Source organism: Macrobrachium nipponense, chromosome 2, assembly GCF_015104395.2.
Source record: "Macrobrachium nipponense isolate FS-2020 chromosome 2, ASM1510439v2, whole genome shotgun sequence".
Lineage (NCBI taxonomy): Eukaryota > Metazoa > Arthropoda > Malacostraca > Decapoda > Palaemonidae > Macrobrachium > Macrobrachium nipponense.
Window position 1 is genome coordinate 102,490,783 of NC_087201.1, and position 17,943 is coordinate 102,508,725.

At 40.6% G+C, this 17,943-nt stretch overlaps 2 protein-coding genes across 7 annotated transcripts in view; both read right to left on the bottom strand.

Moving 5' to 3' along the window:
- The window catches only part of LOC135220859 (uncharacterized), a 61,230-nt gene extending 54,351 nt beyond the window's left edge, over positions 1 to 6,879 (bottom strand). Inside the window, exon 1 of the mRNA XM_064258429.1 lies at positions 6,440 to 6,879. The gene's annotated coding sequence lies outside the window, so the exon portion shown is untranslated. The remainder of the gene's footprint in view (positions 1 to 6,439) is intronic.
- The window catches only part of LOC135220857 (large proline-rich protein BAG6-like), a 289,694-nt gene that overhangs the window by 182,865 nt on the left and 88,886 nt on the right, over positions 1 to 17,943 (bottom strand). For all 6 annotated transcript variants that reach the window (XM_064258425.1, XM_064258423.1, XM_064258427.1 and 3 more), the window contains exon 5: positions 11,867 to 12,042. In XM_064258425.1, coding sequence (XP_064114495.1) covers positions 11,867 to 12,042 — 176 coding nt within the window. The remainder of the gene's footprint in view (positions 1 to 11,866; positions 12,043 to 17,943) is intronic.

Consider the following 17,943-nt stretch of genomic DNA (forward strand, 5'->3'; position numbering starts at 1 on the left):
ACTATGCTTTCGGGTTGGAGATTTGTAATGCATATTGTTTTTGAGAGAAATTACAAGCGTTAGGAGATATAAGTCACATAACGGAAAAGACACAAGTCTTTTCTTTGTATCCTTCCGCTTAGGTGACTGGCTTTGATGCCAGTGCATTCTCCTGCCAATCCTGGAAGAATAGGGGCTTCATACCTGATCCTAAAGCCAAGAGGAGAAGTTTCTTCTCCATCTTCGAGCCAGGATTGTTACATCCCTATTATATGAAAGCACAAGAAGTAGTTGTAATTATCGAACAAGTGAATGATGGAAAGTTAGTCTAGTGTGGCTGCTGTGAAGAGTTGGAAAAGGCTAAAATCAGGGACTTCGTGATTGATCCTCGTGCCAAGAGGAGAAGAATAATTTCTTCTTCATCTTTGAGCCAGGACTGTCACATCCTTGTAAAGTAGAAATGCCACAGAAGGTTGGGTCTCTTGATCTTGGCTGCAAGAGTACTATAAACAGCCTCATGCTTCCATCAAGCGTGATGACGTCATAGCCAAAACCGTTTGCAAAATGGCGGTAGTCATGACGTCACAGCCTACTGATTCTTGATCTATTTCGCTGCATCCGAACCTATACGCTTTCTGATTCATTGGTACACACAGTAATGAAGCATAAACAGGATCTAGAGGTGAAAATTGCTAAGAAAGACAAAAAGAGAAAAGGCGTGATTTGTCCGCTTCTTCGTCTTCTCCCTCTAGATGGCGTCACTGAGTGTACCAGTCAAGCGTTGGAGGATACGGGATTTCGTGGCTGATCCTCGGGACAAGAGGAGAAGAGTAAATTCTTCTTCATCTTCAAACCAATTGTTACCTAAAAACTTAATTGTGAAGGTCTTGCTACTACAGTCTTGCTTAGCAGCATGGCACGTGTGTCAAGTCATGAGAAAGGACTAAATATTAGTTCACAATTTATACCAACTACCTATAATTTTTGAAAGCAAACTTAATTGTTTGAATTCACGATTTTAACCCTTAGGGCTGGGCTAAATGAACAATATGCAGCACCCCAGGCCAGGGAAGGGGGGGACTTTGAGGTTGGCTGATTTCAGAAAAATACATCAATGGAAAGAGGTGTAAGAAAAAAAAAATTCTAAAAAATTTTCCCTACCCTCCATAAGAACCTCCATAAGAAGTTGGAAATGACTACAGGCAGTCCCTGGTTATCAGTGGACTCGGTTAACCCTTAAACGCCGAAGCGGTAAAAAAAAATTGTCTCCCGTGTGCCGGAGGTGTTTCAGAGTGAGAGCGGAAGCGGAAAAAATATTTTTTTCAATAAAACACAGCGTGCTTAGTTTTCAAGATTAAGAGTTCATTTTTTTGTCATTGGCTGAAGTTTAGTATGCAACCATCAGAAATGAAAAAAATTATCATTATCATATATAAATAATGCGATATATGATAGCGCAATAATGAAATTTCATATATAATTGTATTCAAATCGCGCTGTGCGCAAAGCGGTTAAAGGTAACAAGTTACTTTTTTTTTGTTGTAATGTACACTAAATTGCAATCATTTTTTTTTGGTATATAAACACATTGTAAAAACGATAAGAGCAACACAGAGAAAATATTATCACAAAATGATGCATGAATTCGTAACGCGCGGACGTAAAAAAATATATTTTTTTTAAATTCACCATAAATCTAAATATTGTTATAGAGACTTCGAATTTGTTTCAAGATGAAGTTAAATAATGAAATATTACGATACTGTAAGAGTTTTAGCTTACAATTGCAGTTTTCGACCATTTCGGACGAGTTAAAGTTGACCAAATGTCGAAATTTTTTAATAAATTTTTTTTATATGCAATTATTTCGGAAATTATAAAAGCTACAACCTTCAAATATTTTTCCTTTTATTCTACATGAAATTGCGCACATTTTCATATATAAAACTCTATGAAATGCCTAATATGAAACGGAGCAAATTTTCCGAGAATGCGATGTACGCATTTCGGAGATTTATGGCGGAGAATCCGCGCGCGGAGGGAAGGAAAGTTTTTTTCATAAATTCACCATAAATCGAAATATTGTGCTAGAGACTTCCAATTTGTTGCAAAATGAAGGTAAATGATTGAATATTACTAAAATATAAGAGTTTTAGCTTACAATTGCGTTTTTTGACTATTTCGGTAGAGTCAAAGTTGACCGAACGTGGTTTTTTTTCTATTTATCGTGATTTATATGCAAATATTTCGGAAATGAGAAAAGCTACAACCTTCAATTATTTTTCGTTGTATTTTACATGAAATTGCGCACATTTCCATGTATAAAATTTTATGTAACAGCTAATTTTAAAAGGGTGCAAACATTACCACAATCGCATGTATGATTTTTTTCGGAAGAGTTACCGCGCGGACGTAAGGAAAAAGTTTTTTCATAAATTCACCATTAATCGAAATATTGTGCTAGAGACTTCCAATTTGTTGCAAAATTAAGGTAAATAGTTGAATATTACTAAAATATAAAGCGTTTTAGCTTACAATTGCGTTTTTTCGACATTTCGGTAGAGTCAAAGTTGACCGAAGGTTGAAATTTTGGCACTTATCGTTATTTATATGGAAATATTTCAAAACTGATAAAAGCTACAATCATGAGTATTTTTTAGTTGTATTCTAAATGAAATTGCGCACATTTTCATATATAATACTTCATGTAACGGATAATTTAAAACGGTGCAAAAATTATGTCAAAGTGACGAAATAATTTTTGAGATGTGTCACTGATACTTTTTAGTGCGATAAGAAAGAAATTCGCGCTTGCGCGCCTGCGTAACAATTGTAAACAGAACAACACCTTGATCCGTGAACTCCCAGCATCCCCTAAGGCGCGTGATTCAAAGGTTTTCGGTTGGCAGGCCTATAAGTATTTTTCCACGAATTTTTAAAAAAACTTTTTTGAGTCGACATATGGTACGTCCATTCAGCATATGGGATACATTTTGACTCGACGTTTAATACGTCCATTCGGCGTTTAAGGGTTAATGGCGATCTGGTTTTATAGCAATTGTCTAAGGTCATAAAAGGTGCCAATAATAGAGTTATGGTGCCATTAGCCGAAACCATGTGCCATAAGCACCATAAATTGCAGTGTTTTGGTTAATGGTGGTTTTCACTTATCAACACCTAGCCGATAACTGGGGACTGCCTGTAATTAAGTACAGTAAATGATTTTTTATCATAAATGTAAGTTTCACTGATGAAATATATATTTTTAGTTTTGTGCTGCAGCCATAACAGGAAAGATCTCTCTCTTGCATGTCAGTTATTTGTATTTTTCATAGCTACAAACCTTCGGTCTTAACTATATACCAAATTTGTAACTAATTTGTATTTTTCATAACTAACAAACCTGAGGTCTTAACATTAGGATTTACTAGCGCCAAGCTGGAAACCGGTAGAATTAAAATTACACTTGTGAGATCCAGGGACTATTGGCATCTATACCAGGTCATGGGGCATGTATACCCAGAATGCCCACGGCGACCTGTGACCCACCAGTTATATTTCTAACCCAGTTTAGACTGCTAGAGGGGTGGTTCGAGGTGGGCCTTTACCTGTTAAGACCTCAGGTTTGTTAGTTATGAAAAATACAAATTAGTTACAAATTTGGTATTTGTTCATATACGGAACAAACCTTCGGTCTTAACATTAGGATAGACTTACTTATTGGAGGGAGGTAAGTCTCTACAACTGACTGGGAGTTTGCCACCTTATCCATTTCCGAATATATAGGGAAATTCTAAGAGAATGGACAATGAACCTAGAACCAAAGATTTAAGCGAATCTATTGGTTTCCCTCACTGGGTGTTGATACCATTCTATGGTTTACTCTTGTCCCTTGTAACTGGATCCACCCTCACCCCTCTCTTCCCTATTATCTAGAGGGGTGTGTTGCTACTGAAAAGTATATCATAACCTAATATAACTTCACAGTATGGCTGACCATCTCACCTGCATCTAGTCCATTCCAGCATATGACGGTACCCTCCTTCATATTCCCCGTAGTTAAAGGAGTAGGAAGAAAGTAGTAAAGAAAAAAGACCAGTCATCCCATTCATTCTACTTTCATACCTTCATCTTAGACTAGACGCAAACTGACCCGCCAGGGGTACTGGATGAGCTCTATCACTTGTTGGGCCGCCACCACTGGACCCAAGGAAAAAGTGTCCAAGGACCAATGGGCAACTTCTTTCAAATAAAATGAGGTGAAAGTTGTTTGGCGTTTCCACACACCAGCTTTCAGAATTCTATCCACAGACATGTTCTTCTTAAATGCAGAGAAGCACTCAAGCCCCTGATGTCATGAGCTCTAGCTCCCACCTGGCTATCTGACCCCCTGTCTTCTGTCATATAAGCATTTCTGATCGTCTCCCTTGGCCAAAACGATATTGTATTCCTAGACACTTCCTTCTTGTTCCGTCCTTTACTTACGAACAACCTCCGGCACCCCGGCCTGAGGTGCCTTGTTCTTCTTAAGTACTCCCTTAGTGCCCTGACGGGGCACAGAAGCATCTCATCTTTGTCATTGTCTACAAAGTCTGCCAAGGAAGGTATGGCAAAGGAGTCGAATCTGCCATCCACTATTGTTGGGTTTTGGGTCTTGGCCACAAATTCTGGAACAAACTCAAATACCATTGACCTCCAACCTCTCGAGTGCTTTATGAGATATGACAGGCCATGTAGCTCCCCCACCCTTTTGCTTGAAGCCAGGGCCAATAAGAAGACTGTCTTCAGGGTCAGGCTCCTATCCGTGGACTGCCTTAGTGGTTCGTAGGGGATTTTGTCAGACTACTCAGTACCATGGTCAGATCCCAATCTGGGGCTTTTAGTTCCTTTGGTGGACATGACTGTTCAAAGCTCCTCATCAGCATGGCCAACTCCCATGAAGACGAAATGTCCACCCCCTTTCATTCGTAAGACTAAGGCTAGAGCAGCCCTGTACCCCTTCACTGCAGATACAGACATATGCTTTTCTGTTCTGAGATATATCAGAAAGTCTGCTAACTGCTGAATAGTGGTACCGAGTGGAGACAAGTTCCCTCTACGACACCAATCACAGTATGCTGACCACTTTCCTTGGTATACTGTCGCAAATGATTTTCTGATATTTCCTGCCATCTGAGTTGCTGCTTTCTGCGAAAACCCTCTCGCTCGGAGGAGATACTTGACAGTCTCCACCCGTGAAGCGATAGGGACTTCACCGACTGGTGGTACTTCTCCATGTGCGGCTGACACAGTAGGTTGCTCCATGGGGGTAACTCTCTCGGCACATCTATTAGGAGTTCCAGTAGGTCTGGAAACCACTCTGCCTTCGGCCATAGAGGAGCTACCAGGGTCATCTTGAGGTTCTGAGGCCGCATTACCCTGTTCAGAACCTGATGGATTAGACAAAATGGAGGAAATGCGTACACGTCCAGATTGTCCCAAGGGTGTTGTGGCACATCTTCTGCTACTGCCTCTGCGTCTGGGACTACCGAACAATACATTTCCAACTTTTTGTTGTACCTGGTTGCGAATAGGTCTATGATCGGTCCTTCCCACAACATGAGCATCCTGTCCATTACCTGTTGGTGCAAGGACCACTCTGTTCCCAGAATCTGATCCCTGCGGCTCAACTTGTCGGCCACTATGTTTCTTTTTCCCGGAATATACCTGGCCCAGATGTCTACCAGGTTCTCTACGGCCCACTGATGAAGTTGAACTGTCATCACATGTAACTGCCGAGAAACTAGGCCTCCTTGTTTGTTTATATAAGCTACTACTGTGGTGCTGTCTGACATCAATACCACTGAGTGTCCCTTTACTCGCTCCCTGAATTCCTGTAGAGCTAGAAACGCTGCTTTTAACTCCAGCACGTTTATATGGAGTTCTCTGTCCTTGCAACTCCATTTTGCTGACACCATCAACTCCTCCATATGGGCTCCCCAGCCTTCTAGTGACGCATCTTGAGAAGACGTTGTCAATCCGAAGCACAGGACCTTGAATTCGAAAGCTTTCCCTGCAAGACTGAAGCGGAGAAATTTCCTTGAAGACTGATGGACTGGTATCTGAAAGTATGCGTCCTTCAGATTGACTGTCAGCATAAAGTCCCCGATCCTGACTGCTTGTAGAACCATTTTTGGAGTTTCCATTTTGAAACTGGTTTTCCTTATAAACAGATTCAGAGTTGACAGGTCTATTACTGTCCTCCACTCCCCGTTGGCTTTGGGTACCAGGAAAATCCTGCTGTAAAAGCCTTTTGACGGACTGCATACTTGTTCCACAGCTCCTTTTTCCATCATCTTCTTCACTTCGTCTTGCAGAATAATGGCCTTCTGAGATTCGTGAGCATAAGCGAAGTGGGGTAATGGCTGATCTGTCAGGGGCGGGGATCAAATACCCGATCCTGAGAACATCCACCACCCACTGCTCTGCCCCTAGTTCTTGCCACACCTTCCAGTGATTTGCCAGGCAACCCCCCACTGGTGTGGCCGAGTGATGAGAGGCGCCCATCCTATCTTCTTGAGCCTCGCCCTCTTCCCCTACTCCCCCTCCCTCTGTTGTTTCTATTGAGAAAGGGCCGATGAGTTAGCCTCTTTGGGGAAGAGGGTCTTGTGGCTCTATTAGGGATGTTATGTCTCACTGTCTTCTTCCGAGATATTTGCTGTTGTCTCCCCTCCAAAGGAGTAGCTTGACTGTTAAGACGTTTTCCTAACTGCCTGCTGCACCAACCTATCGTTAGTGTCCATCCTTCTTCTATCTATCGCCTCTTCCAGTATGACCTCTGGCAACAGCAGTTGCGACTCCAAGATATCCCCATTCCTCATCGCTAACAGGGAATCCAAATCCACAGTGCGGTTTAGTCTAGCCAACGCTGCATCTCTCCTCATTAGCAGGATATTTGCCCAAACATTGGCACTCAAGTTTGTCAGGTACGCAATCGCCTTGGAACCTGACTGTAGTAATCTAATGAACAATGATTCATCCACTACCTTTCTTGTCACTTCCGAGGATGCAATCTTTGCCACTGCTGTTGACCAAAGATCTAACCAAGAAGCAGTCTGAAAGACAGAAGAAGCTGTTGCTTCTAATGTAGCAGCCTCATGGTACGTCATTGAAGGGCACTCCATTTTAACCTGATCCAAGGTTAATCCAGGCCTTAATCTTACAACATTAGGGTTCACTTGTCTAGACAACAAAGGGACCTTCGGTGTCGTATAATATTTCCTTTGCTTCATCATTGGAGGGGGAATAAATTTAAATGATCTAATAGATCTTAAGGAATTATCCCTTCCTGCAATCTTTGCGTTCACGTGTTGTAAGACAGAATCCGCATGACTCAAATAAGGCAATTCATACGACACCTTGGTATCCCTTTTTAATCCAAATGCCATGTCAATTCCAGGAGGAAGCATACTGGCCGGTGTTTCTGTCTTCTCCGAAAGGTTATTGAATTGACGAATCAAATCAATCACCTCTGCATACGAGGCCAGAAACTCTTGGTTTTCTCCTTCCTCCGGCTCTAATGTACTGTTCTCCGTCACAAGGGATGTTGTCTCACCCCTATCTTCTGACAAACGGCCCGGAATTCCACGGCCGCAGACTCTTTGATCTTTGCTGGCCGCCGTTGGCTCGATCCCGAATAGTCAGCAGGGGAACGAGAACGCCTCACTCTTTCTCTGCTCACGGATCTAGAGCGAGAATCTCGTCTAGATCTCCAAGATGAAGGCTCCCTTGAAACAGATATAACTTCGTCTCTATTAGTATTGGTATCGTTTTCGAGCGTCGGAGAACTCGGCCTCGACCTTTCATCCAGACGGACACTGCCTTCCACGAACGTATCCGACGAGGTTACCAACTCCCTATTTTTCGTACTTTTAATAGGAGCCTTATCATCCTTTGTACGTATTTTGAATGGCCTTACGGGCGAAACTGGGACCTGCATTCTATCCTCTGCTGCACCTTTCGCCGCCAACATGGATTTTACCAGCGGTATCGTAGTCTTTGTAATCCGAACTGGCAACTCCGCATCGGCCGCTAGTCGCGAAATCCTGAATCCTCCGACGCTTGACTGGCGCTCACCGTGACGTCATCGGACTTAGCGATGACGACGAACTAGAGGAAAAACATGAAGAAGGCGAATCACGCCTTTTCTTTTTGTCTTTCTTATCCATTCTCTTCTCTATATCCTGTAATTTCTGCATTACAGATTGTATTGCCGAGTCAGAAGGCGTATTTGAGTCTGGGTGCAGCGAAATAGGCCGAGAAGCAGTCTGTGACGTCATCGCGCCTGCCATATCGGTGTGTGACGTACGTTGTGACGTCACCCATCTCGTAGGGAGAGACTGTGAGGCTTCTGCAGGCAACCGCACGTTTGCTGCCAAACTACCTCCCACGTTCTGCATCGCTGTAAACAGCGAATTTGATGGCGTAGTCGCGGCATTATTTCCCATAAATTGCAAGCCAGGGGGATGAGGAACATTCAGCGCTGCCGGACCCTGCTGGAACCGTGACGCCATATAATGCGCAAGCAAACCATCCAAGGTTGGTACGCCTGGTAGGCCTAGCGCTGACCACGTACTGTCCAATCTATGCGCTTCAGGAACCGGCGTCTGGAACAAAGATGGCGATATTCCCCCTCTACCTGCTGGGAACAAAGGAGCGTGCATATTATTCATAAAATTACCCAAGACCCCTTCTGACGTTTCCGATACTGAATCGCTAGGAGAAACCGAAGGGGTATGGGACAAATCAAAAGCAGGCGGAGAAACATATGGAGCAGCCTGGTTTATTGCCGATACAAAAGAAGCCGGTAAGGTTTTATCATCCAAAGATGGCGTCACCACCTTCCTTTTGTATTGGCCTTTGTCATAGAACTTTTTCCACTGTTCCGCCAACCAACCGCGACAAACAGAACATGGATTAGTAATCGTACATACGTTTTCCCTGCACCTACTATACGCTGGATGAAGATCCGTCGACACCGAAGTTAGAAGCCTAGAACATGGAAAGCCACTGACTCCTGGGCATTTCCTTTGTCTCCTCTTCGAAACGGCAGATGATCCCGATGATGAGGCAAAATTCTCCATCATACCACTTATACACTCTTACCGATCACACTCACACTGAGCACACTCGGAGAAAGAAAAAGTAATAAGAAATGAAAAATGAAATGGATAAAAAATGGGCAAAATGAAAACCGGCTTTAAATCAGATAGACAGTAAACACGTCTTATCTTAAAGGCGGTAGGAAAATAACTGGTGGGTCACAGGTCGCCGTGGGCATTCTGGGTATACATGCCCCGTGACCTGGTATAAATGCCAATAGTCCCTGGATCTCACAAGTGTAATTTTAATTCTACCGGTTTCCAGCTTGGCGCTAGTAAATCCTAATGTTAAGACCGAAGGTTTGTTCCGAATATGAACAAACTAATATTCAACTTATGATTTTTTTCTTACTGTTTGCAAATTTAGACTCAAAAGATCAGTCACCCTCCAGTTTTCCACTGAAGGACATGAATGAGTTGAATCTTCACGTATCAACAAACCTGCTTACTTAGCCGTAGGATACGTGAGTAGCACCTGCACAGATCTTTGGCAGTTACAAATTCTATTTTCAGGATCTGTTTTTTTTTCTTTCTGTTCACAAAAAAGTCAAGATCATGTTAGAATGAAAAAAACACTGAATGCTTTCAAAATAAATCACATATTGGATATGGAATCCTTTCCCACTATACCTGAAGGCATGTCTTGTTTGTGTTGTGTTTAATCCATTCATTTTTCTTCTTTTTTTGCTAAATGTCAGTAAATGTAGTATGATGTGTTATGATTGAGAAACTATTTCCATGAAATTTCTTTAATAAGATCCTTCTTAAATTTTCTTATCTCTCTCTCTTCTTTAGTCATCTACTATGAAACAGCAAGATTCTAAGGATTGCTTCTTGAAATGCTCCAATCTATGGCCGATTCTCTGGTTTTTATCAATTACTTTTCTTAGTTTCAGACCAGTAAGAAACTTTTTTTTTTCTATCAATGGCTGAAGATTTTGAGATACACATCAGCCACACAGGTAATGAAATCAGATATATTTATGAGGTGTCACTGTGGTCTCCTGAAAGATTATGAGGACGACTTTATCAGGAAAATAAAGTAAATTTTCCACCAGCCTGCTGGGGTTTACTTGGTTGTTATTACTGGATAAAGATCACTGCATGTCAACTGATAACAACACTGATGGTTAGAATAACAAGCTTTTGTAAGATTTTTGTTGAAAAAACTGAAGTTGTTATCTATTGAATATCCTATTTATAACAAATTAGCAGCTGTTTGTGCAAAGAGAGAGAGAGAGAGAGAGAGAGAGAGAGAGAGAGAGAGAGAGAGAGAGAGAGAGAGAGAGAGAGAGAGAGAGAGAGAGAGAATCACCATGTAGTAAAAATGTTTGTGGTAATTTTGTAAATCAAGTAAGCTAAATTACAAATAGTTGGTTGCCTAGCTATTACCAGAAACACACAACATTATGGCAGAATATTGAAATGCATTCTGCACTACCATTCACCCAAAAATGAAAATATCTGAAGTAATATTTTATCTTATGAAATCTTGTTATGAATGCAAATTGCAGTCCTCATTTGTTGTCAGTAGGGGCAGTTCCCAGTTACTGGCAATCCAATTTTACGGGGCTTGTCTAGTGATGACAGTAACTGGATTTATGGTGCTGATCCCCACTTAACAGTGGCACTGATAACCAGGGAGTGGCAGTATTATCGCTGAGTTTCAATTATCACCATGTTGTCGGGAATGGAACCCCTCTTCCATTAACCAGGGACTGCCTGTACTACTGGAATAACTGGTCAACGGGTAACCTTAATCTGTTTTCAGGTTATAAGCAAACTGTAAAAAAGATGTGTTGGCTGAAAAATAAAATCTCCAAGATGGAAATAATCTGGACAATTCATGAGAAAAGTAGGCGGATGTGGATGTAGCTAGAAGAGAATCTATAGTATCAAGGTGAAGAGAATTTTAATAATCAATAATAATAACAGGAACACTAGGCACAATTCCAAGATCCCTGAAAAGGAACCTGGAAAAACTAAATGCTGAAGTTGCTCCAGGACTCATACAAGGAGTGTGCTACTAGAAACAGCACACAGTGAGAAAAGTGATGGACTCCTATGGAGGTTAGATGTAACCAGGAACTCCACACTATAAAAACCACCTAGTCAAACTGGATGACTGTTAAAAAATTTTTTTTTAAAAAGACACCTAACTATTGTTAGAAAAAATAATGATACCTAACTATTATTAAACACTTTAATCAAAACTCAACCTACTTATTTATTTAATAAAATAAATAAGTAGTTTAACCAAACCTCAGGGTTAATATTATTAATGCTCATAATGCTAGAAAATGGGAGACCAGACAGAACCAATTGGTTGATTTATGTTTACTAAAACTGGAGTCACAACATCAACCAGACAAGAATTCAGGTTGTAGGTAATAAGAAAAGAATGCCAAGTTTTTTCAAGTTTACATACAGGTCACTGCCACTGACAAGTTGCCTGTATGCTAGGAATAAATCCAGCAGTATGAAACTCAGTCTGAAACTAAACTGAGCTATGAAGGGAGCTTGATGTTCCCCAGTATTCTCTTTCTTACATTTAAGTGGGCTAAAAGAATATTTAAAGGAAGTAGTTTCATTTACTAATAATCACCAACAGTGTACAAAAAGAAAAGAATACGTACAGGATAATAAGAGGGAAGACCATGAATGAATATTTAGAGCTCTCCCATTAAACAACTTCAGAAACTTGCTTGTGAAGTGTCATTTCTAATAAGATGAAAACTTGCCCCTACCTGTTCACCTGAAGCCGACTGCTCATTCTCTGGAGTAGATTGTGAGGATGCGGCAGTTCCTTGACGTGTCCCCAATCGCTGATCTAACTGGTCTAAAACAGCAGCAGCTCTATCTAACATTGAACGAGCCTGGTGTAGGCGCACACCTGAGGAACTTGGGCCCTGAGCTGTAGGGACTGTGAAAATAAACTAATCAATAAAACAATATATTCAATATTAGAAAAGGGGAAATCCTTTAGCATTGTTGTTTTATCAATCCATGAATACAATGTGTTTCTTCAGCTTTTGTACAATAATAATTAACTATTATCTTAATTTTGCAATACCAACAAAATACAATAAGAACTGGAGATGGATGACTTGAAAAGCACATCAATACTCTAAACAGCACATTTCAAGCAACCATTAAGTAAACTATAGCATTTTTAATAGACAAGACCCGCTGCATGTCAATGGGTTCCATTTATGTACAGGATTTCTGATTACGAGAAGGAGTTAAAAGTCCATTCACAAATTGCTGATATAGTGTGACCTTTGAAACCACAAACAAGACATACTATCAACAGAACAAAATAATCATAGAAAGTGCACAATATTTAAAACAACTATGATGATAATTCTTTCTATTCTACAAAGAATACAACTGAAGATTGAAGTAAATTTTTAAAATCTTTTAATTTGGAGAAAGCTTTAAAAATAGAGTTGACATCTAACAGTACAGTGAACAATGACCAAACTTGAGCCTTTTTGTGTAATGGTCTCCTCTAGAATTTCAATCAAAACATCATAGCTACAGTCCTAAATCATACGCTAACAATCAAATGTCCCTTAGTGACTTAAACACCAATTATAAAATATAACTGATGAAAAATGCAGTCAACTTGATAATTTACACTGCATCTTGACAAAATAACTACTATACATTAAAAATTAACCAACAACACAGAAAAAAAGAAGCAAGAGTGTAATAAATTCTTATCAGTAAATTCCTTTCAGGCCTGAAGTACCTGACCTGCAAAACTGAAATTAACAATAAACCACACAACAATAAACCACACTGGATATACTCAAGATAATAAACTTGTTTATTCAAGCTTTCAATGCTATCAATGCCTTTAAAAGCCATCACAGAAACCACATTGTCAACAATTGTTACACTTTTCAACAGGACCCATGAGAAGACATTAAACATTACCAAAATTGTAGTTAATGACTAAAATAAGTTTCATTCTTGTAATAAAACTGGAACCAAAAACAGTAAGTACAAAGATCAGAAGTTAGTGAATCATTCCAAAGCTGAAGTGTGCAGTACCCAACAACAATGTATATTAAACAATAATGCGATAAGAATTGCATAATTCAATTTCAACAGTAAATATCCACATTACTGTGATGAAACACCAAAGTTTATACCTATAAAGTCTTAGAGGTCAAGTCCATGGGTCATATTTTCTAAAGTTTATCAATGATACTAAAAATCTATGAAATACCTGCATTAATAATAAGAAAATCTATCCTCAAAAATCCTGAAAACAAAGTGCTTTGAGAGGCAAAACAAATATTGCTGTCCAAAAGTCTACCAACACATACAGACTCCTAAAAGCAATGGATACAAATTTTAACCAGTTTCTGACCAAAACAGTGTGCATCTTTTCATTAAAACCCAATACTTATAATAACCTACATTCATGGCCAACAAACTGTCTGTAGAAAACAATCCCTCTAACAATGGATAAGACAACAGATAAAACAAGACAATAGTCACCACTGCACATGTGTGGAGTCTTCCATAAAGATTAAGTCTTAACTATAAACTCCAAGAATAAGATGGATTGGGAGTTTCCTACAAACACTTGTCCAGGGCATAAAATCAGCCTCCTCCCAGAGAACAATGTCCACTTTATGGCATCCCAAAATCCAGAACACGACAGTGTTCTTGGATATTTCCCTCTTGTGCCAGCTGGTAATAATGAATGGTTAATGACTCTGGAGCCTAAGATCGTCAGGGTCCTGATCAGGTAGTACTGTAAAACACTTAATGGACACAAAATAATTTATCATCATCAATCATCTACAATAATTTATCATGATCAATCATCTATAAAGTCTTGAAGGGTTTCTGAAAAAGGCTCTTATCTCTCATCAAAAACTGATGGTTTCAATTTCCTCCATGAACTCAGGCAAGAATAAGAATAAAAGGGAGCTGCATCCCCAAGTGTTGCATGAAACTGGTGACCACATCATTTGCTGACCCTCTTCCCCAATGGTATAAACAGCAGTATGTCACGAGTGTCACATCTCTGTTTATAGCCTCTCTCAGGGGATCATGCAGAAGCATTAGTTTACAGGCAAAGTATGACTGTTTAAATGTTCCTGAAGTTCATGGAAATTTTACGACAAGGCCTGGGAAAGGGCTAAGGTAGCCCTTGACTGAAAATAGGAGCTTGTCACAACAGAGGTACCCCCAAACTCTATAATCTGCCGAACAATGGCTCCTCAGAGTGATATCCCTCTGACAATGACCACAGAAGGCCACTATGACTGATAAACACATGGCTTACATATCTAGACTGCATTCAATATTTACAGTGCAACCCAGCAAGAAAAAGCCTCTCAGACAATGATGGATAGAATCTGGATACAAAGAATAAGAGACTGCATGGGTTGGTGATACCTCAGTAGGTGTGACTATCAAAACAATGTGCTCAATGAGAAAGCCCAGTAGATTAAAATCAACCTGTGATAGGCCAGAAGCTACCAGGGTCTTTGGGACATGGAGTGAACAACATCCAGTTTGTAACAGGGTGGATCAAGCAGAATGATGAAAAACTATAAATCCCAAGGTAATCTTAGTATTAAAAGGATTCTTCCAAAGAAGCCAAGGGTGCAAGGGTGTGGCACTTGTGATCAAACACCATAAGTTCCTCAAAAAGCTTCTGCACTCTATACTAGATGTAACAGGTTGACAAGATGGGAAATTGCCCAGTTGTGCACCTATCTTGCCCAATTTGCAGAGGAGTAGGGAGAACCATAACTCTTCCTTGCTAACACAACATCATAGTTGTGTTGTTCGTCAACACAAACAAGTGTCCCAACAACTGATCATGAATAGTTTGCAGTGCAAGACCCACTGCACCTACCTCACAATGCCAGATGACCAGTGTTGCTTCTGTACTTCTGTAGCAGATGCATGTTGATTTACTCCAATGTGACAGGTAACTAAGAAAGATCTGTCAAAACTGAACTAGTTGATGGGCTCATACTCCTGAAGTCTGCTGCTCCACATGTCCATGAGATGGACTCACCACTGGCATGTTGATCAACTTGCTCAGGCACTTTGTCAATTGTTCAGGTGGGAGATCAGGCTTCTCTTAGTTTATCACAATCCTCCAATCCAACAAAAGGAGAAAGTCAATCCTAGAGTAACTATGCTTGAAATACAATATTCCTGAACAAATAGTCACCAGGACGAACACTCAAAATGAACGCCCATTCTTTTGCACACAAAGCAGTGTCTCAATGGATAAGTATATGAAAATACTCATACTTCAAATCTATTGAAAGCATGAAGTAACTCACTTTGATACACGCCAACATGGTTATGTAGGGTTTCCATTACAACCACATTAGACAAACCTATTCCGAGGAGATAGATCAACGATCAGTCGCCATCCACTTTCTCAAACAGGACAAGAAAGCAGTAGAAACCTGAAGAATAGTCATCCCATGATTGCCAGCATGTCCTTCTCCAGCACTGTTCACACCACCTTCAAAAGTGAGACATTTTGAGAAATGACAAATTTTCTAAAACAATTTGCATTTTTCATAGCTACAACCGGAGGGCATTGGTCCTTCATGGGTAGTCAGTAACCATCCTGAAGCACACACAGTACCTGAAGCTTGAGCCCCATCACTGACATATTGCATGATACCTTTATAAACATCTCCTACCCCCAGATGGAAAAAAGAAAGGTTGGCACCTTCAATGTATACTACCTTCCTTCCTTCCCAAAGCCTCCCTTTCCCAATGACAATGACTGCGGGGAACCAGATAAGTCCAAGGGAAATCCTGGTCTTTTGCAAAGCCCCATGTCAATGGCACACCTTCCACTGAAAGTTTAGCTGCAGTTTCCTTCCCTGGTACTGAAGGAACCTTGAAGGAAACTGTATGGAGGATTTAGGGGGGCCAAAGTGTCAGTTCTCAAGTTTCTGCACCACTGCTTCAAATTTCCTCTTCCATAAAAGCAAAGAGGAACAAAGAACCCAGTCTGTTCCTAAGCATAAGCCTGATTCTAGTTGTTAACCACCTTGAAAAGAGGCCACAAATACTGCTGCAACTTTTCAATGCCAGGTTAGCCCACAGGTTTACAGATCTGAGGGAAATGAGGGTCAGCATTTTCTTTTTCTACACCATTGCCCCAACCTTACTCTAAGAAGAGCAAGGGGGGCCTTAAATTCAATCAATTCCTAAATGCAAGTCTGGAAAGAGAGTCCCCAACAACTTTCAGAACTCTGCCTTTTTTACCTTCAAAAGGGCAAAGAAAAGGCAAATCTGCAAACATATTGAGCAGTAAGTCCTACCACAATGTAGATTGGAATGAAGTTATGACTACCAATTTTGAAAGAGAAAGAGATCTCCACACACAAGTTTTTCAACCAAAGTGTCTGTCAGTCTACTAGTAGGGAGGTGGTCTTGGCCTCCCCAAGGACAATACTTCTGCTGCCATATCAGAAGCAGGAGAAAAAGCCCGGCAGATATTAAATTCTCAGAATTGGAGATTAAAGAAGCTACCTCCTCCAGAACATCATGGGCAAACAAGGAACAAAACAACCAAAAGCATAGTATGTGCTGATCCCTGTTAAGGGGATTGAGATGAGTGAGAGTTTCACACATAAAATCACTTTCTGATGGCACTTAGGTAACTCAGTAGTATTACCATTGCAGCCTGAATGCCCTGAAACAGAAGCTGAACCAGACAAACTGGACCCATCGCCTTAATGAAGTATGCAGGAGTACACAATGCCTGTCTCCAGCAAAATAACACCAAGCATGTACAAGCCAGGTCAACCATGGGCCACATACACTCCACCATGGTCTACGCTATGAACGGTCTGGGCCAGTGCACACAAATGTGGCCAAGCTCACAATGATCAGAAGATCAATCACCAGCAAGTTGCACTTGAGAACCAAGATGGGTTGTAGTCCAAGAAAGTGTGGATAGTCAAGGTCTGTTCTCCTTTCTCAAGGACATGTAGGTGATCAGGAGCAAACCAAGTTGCACCCAGGGACTAAGCATGATGGGACCCATGCAATGGAGATCAGTAAAATATTTTTACCGAATCCTAATGTTTCAGGACTGCATGAAGGAGAGGGCCTCCTAGAATGCTAAGAGAGAGCTGCAACACTTTCAGTGGCTCCTTCAATTTCTGGGGGTGTCTCAGAGTAAAGGTAGAGGTAGCAGAGGATTGAGAGGCTGGAACCTAAGAGGAGTGGAAAGCATGGCAGGAAATAGCAATGTACCACCAATAGCACCATGCACAGTTAAGAGCCAGTTGATCATCGTATGGTCCACATATAATAGAATGAGTAGGCAATACCCAAGCAGAGACAACAAGAATCTACGTAGGCAACGCACAGGGAAGGGAAGATACCAACACTGTGATGCCTCTGAAGACACCATCTGAACCTTAATCACCCTTTTTCCTTGAACCATACTTCCTCCATTGGGTAGGCAACTAAGACACACACAGAAGGCAGTTACAAGATACTTTACTTTACTCACATCTGCAAAGCCGTATAAAATGATGTTTATAGTTACAGGCTTCATATGAGGAACTATTACAGGTTTTGAGCGAACGCCAGGCTAATTCATAAGAGTATTAGCCCTTAAGAGGCAGGGTAAAAATTCATTATACAGCACCCAAGGTTAGGTAAACTTTAAGGTCAGCCAATTTAAAAAAAAAAAAAAAAATAAAATAAAATAAAATAAAATAAAAAAATAAAACATTAATGGAAAGAGCAAATGTACATGGAGTAAGAAAAATAAATTCTAAAAAAATTTTCCCTACCTTCTACG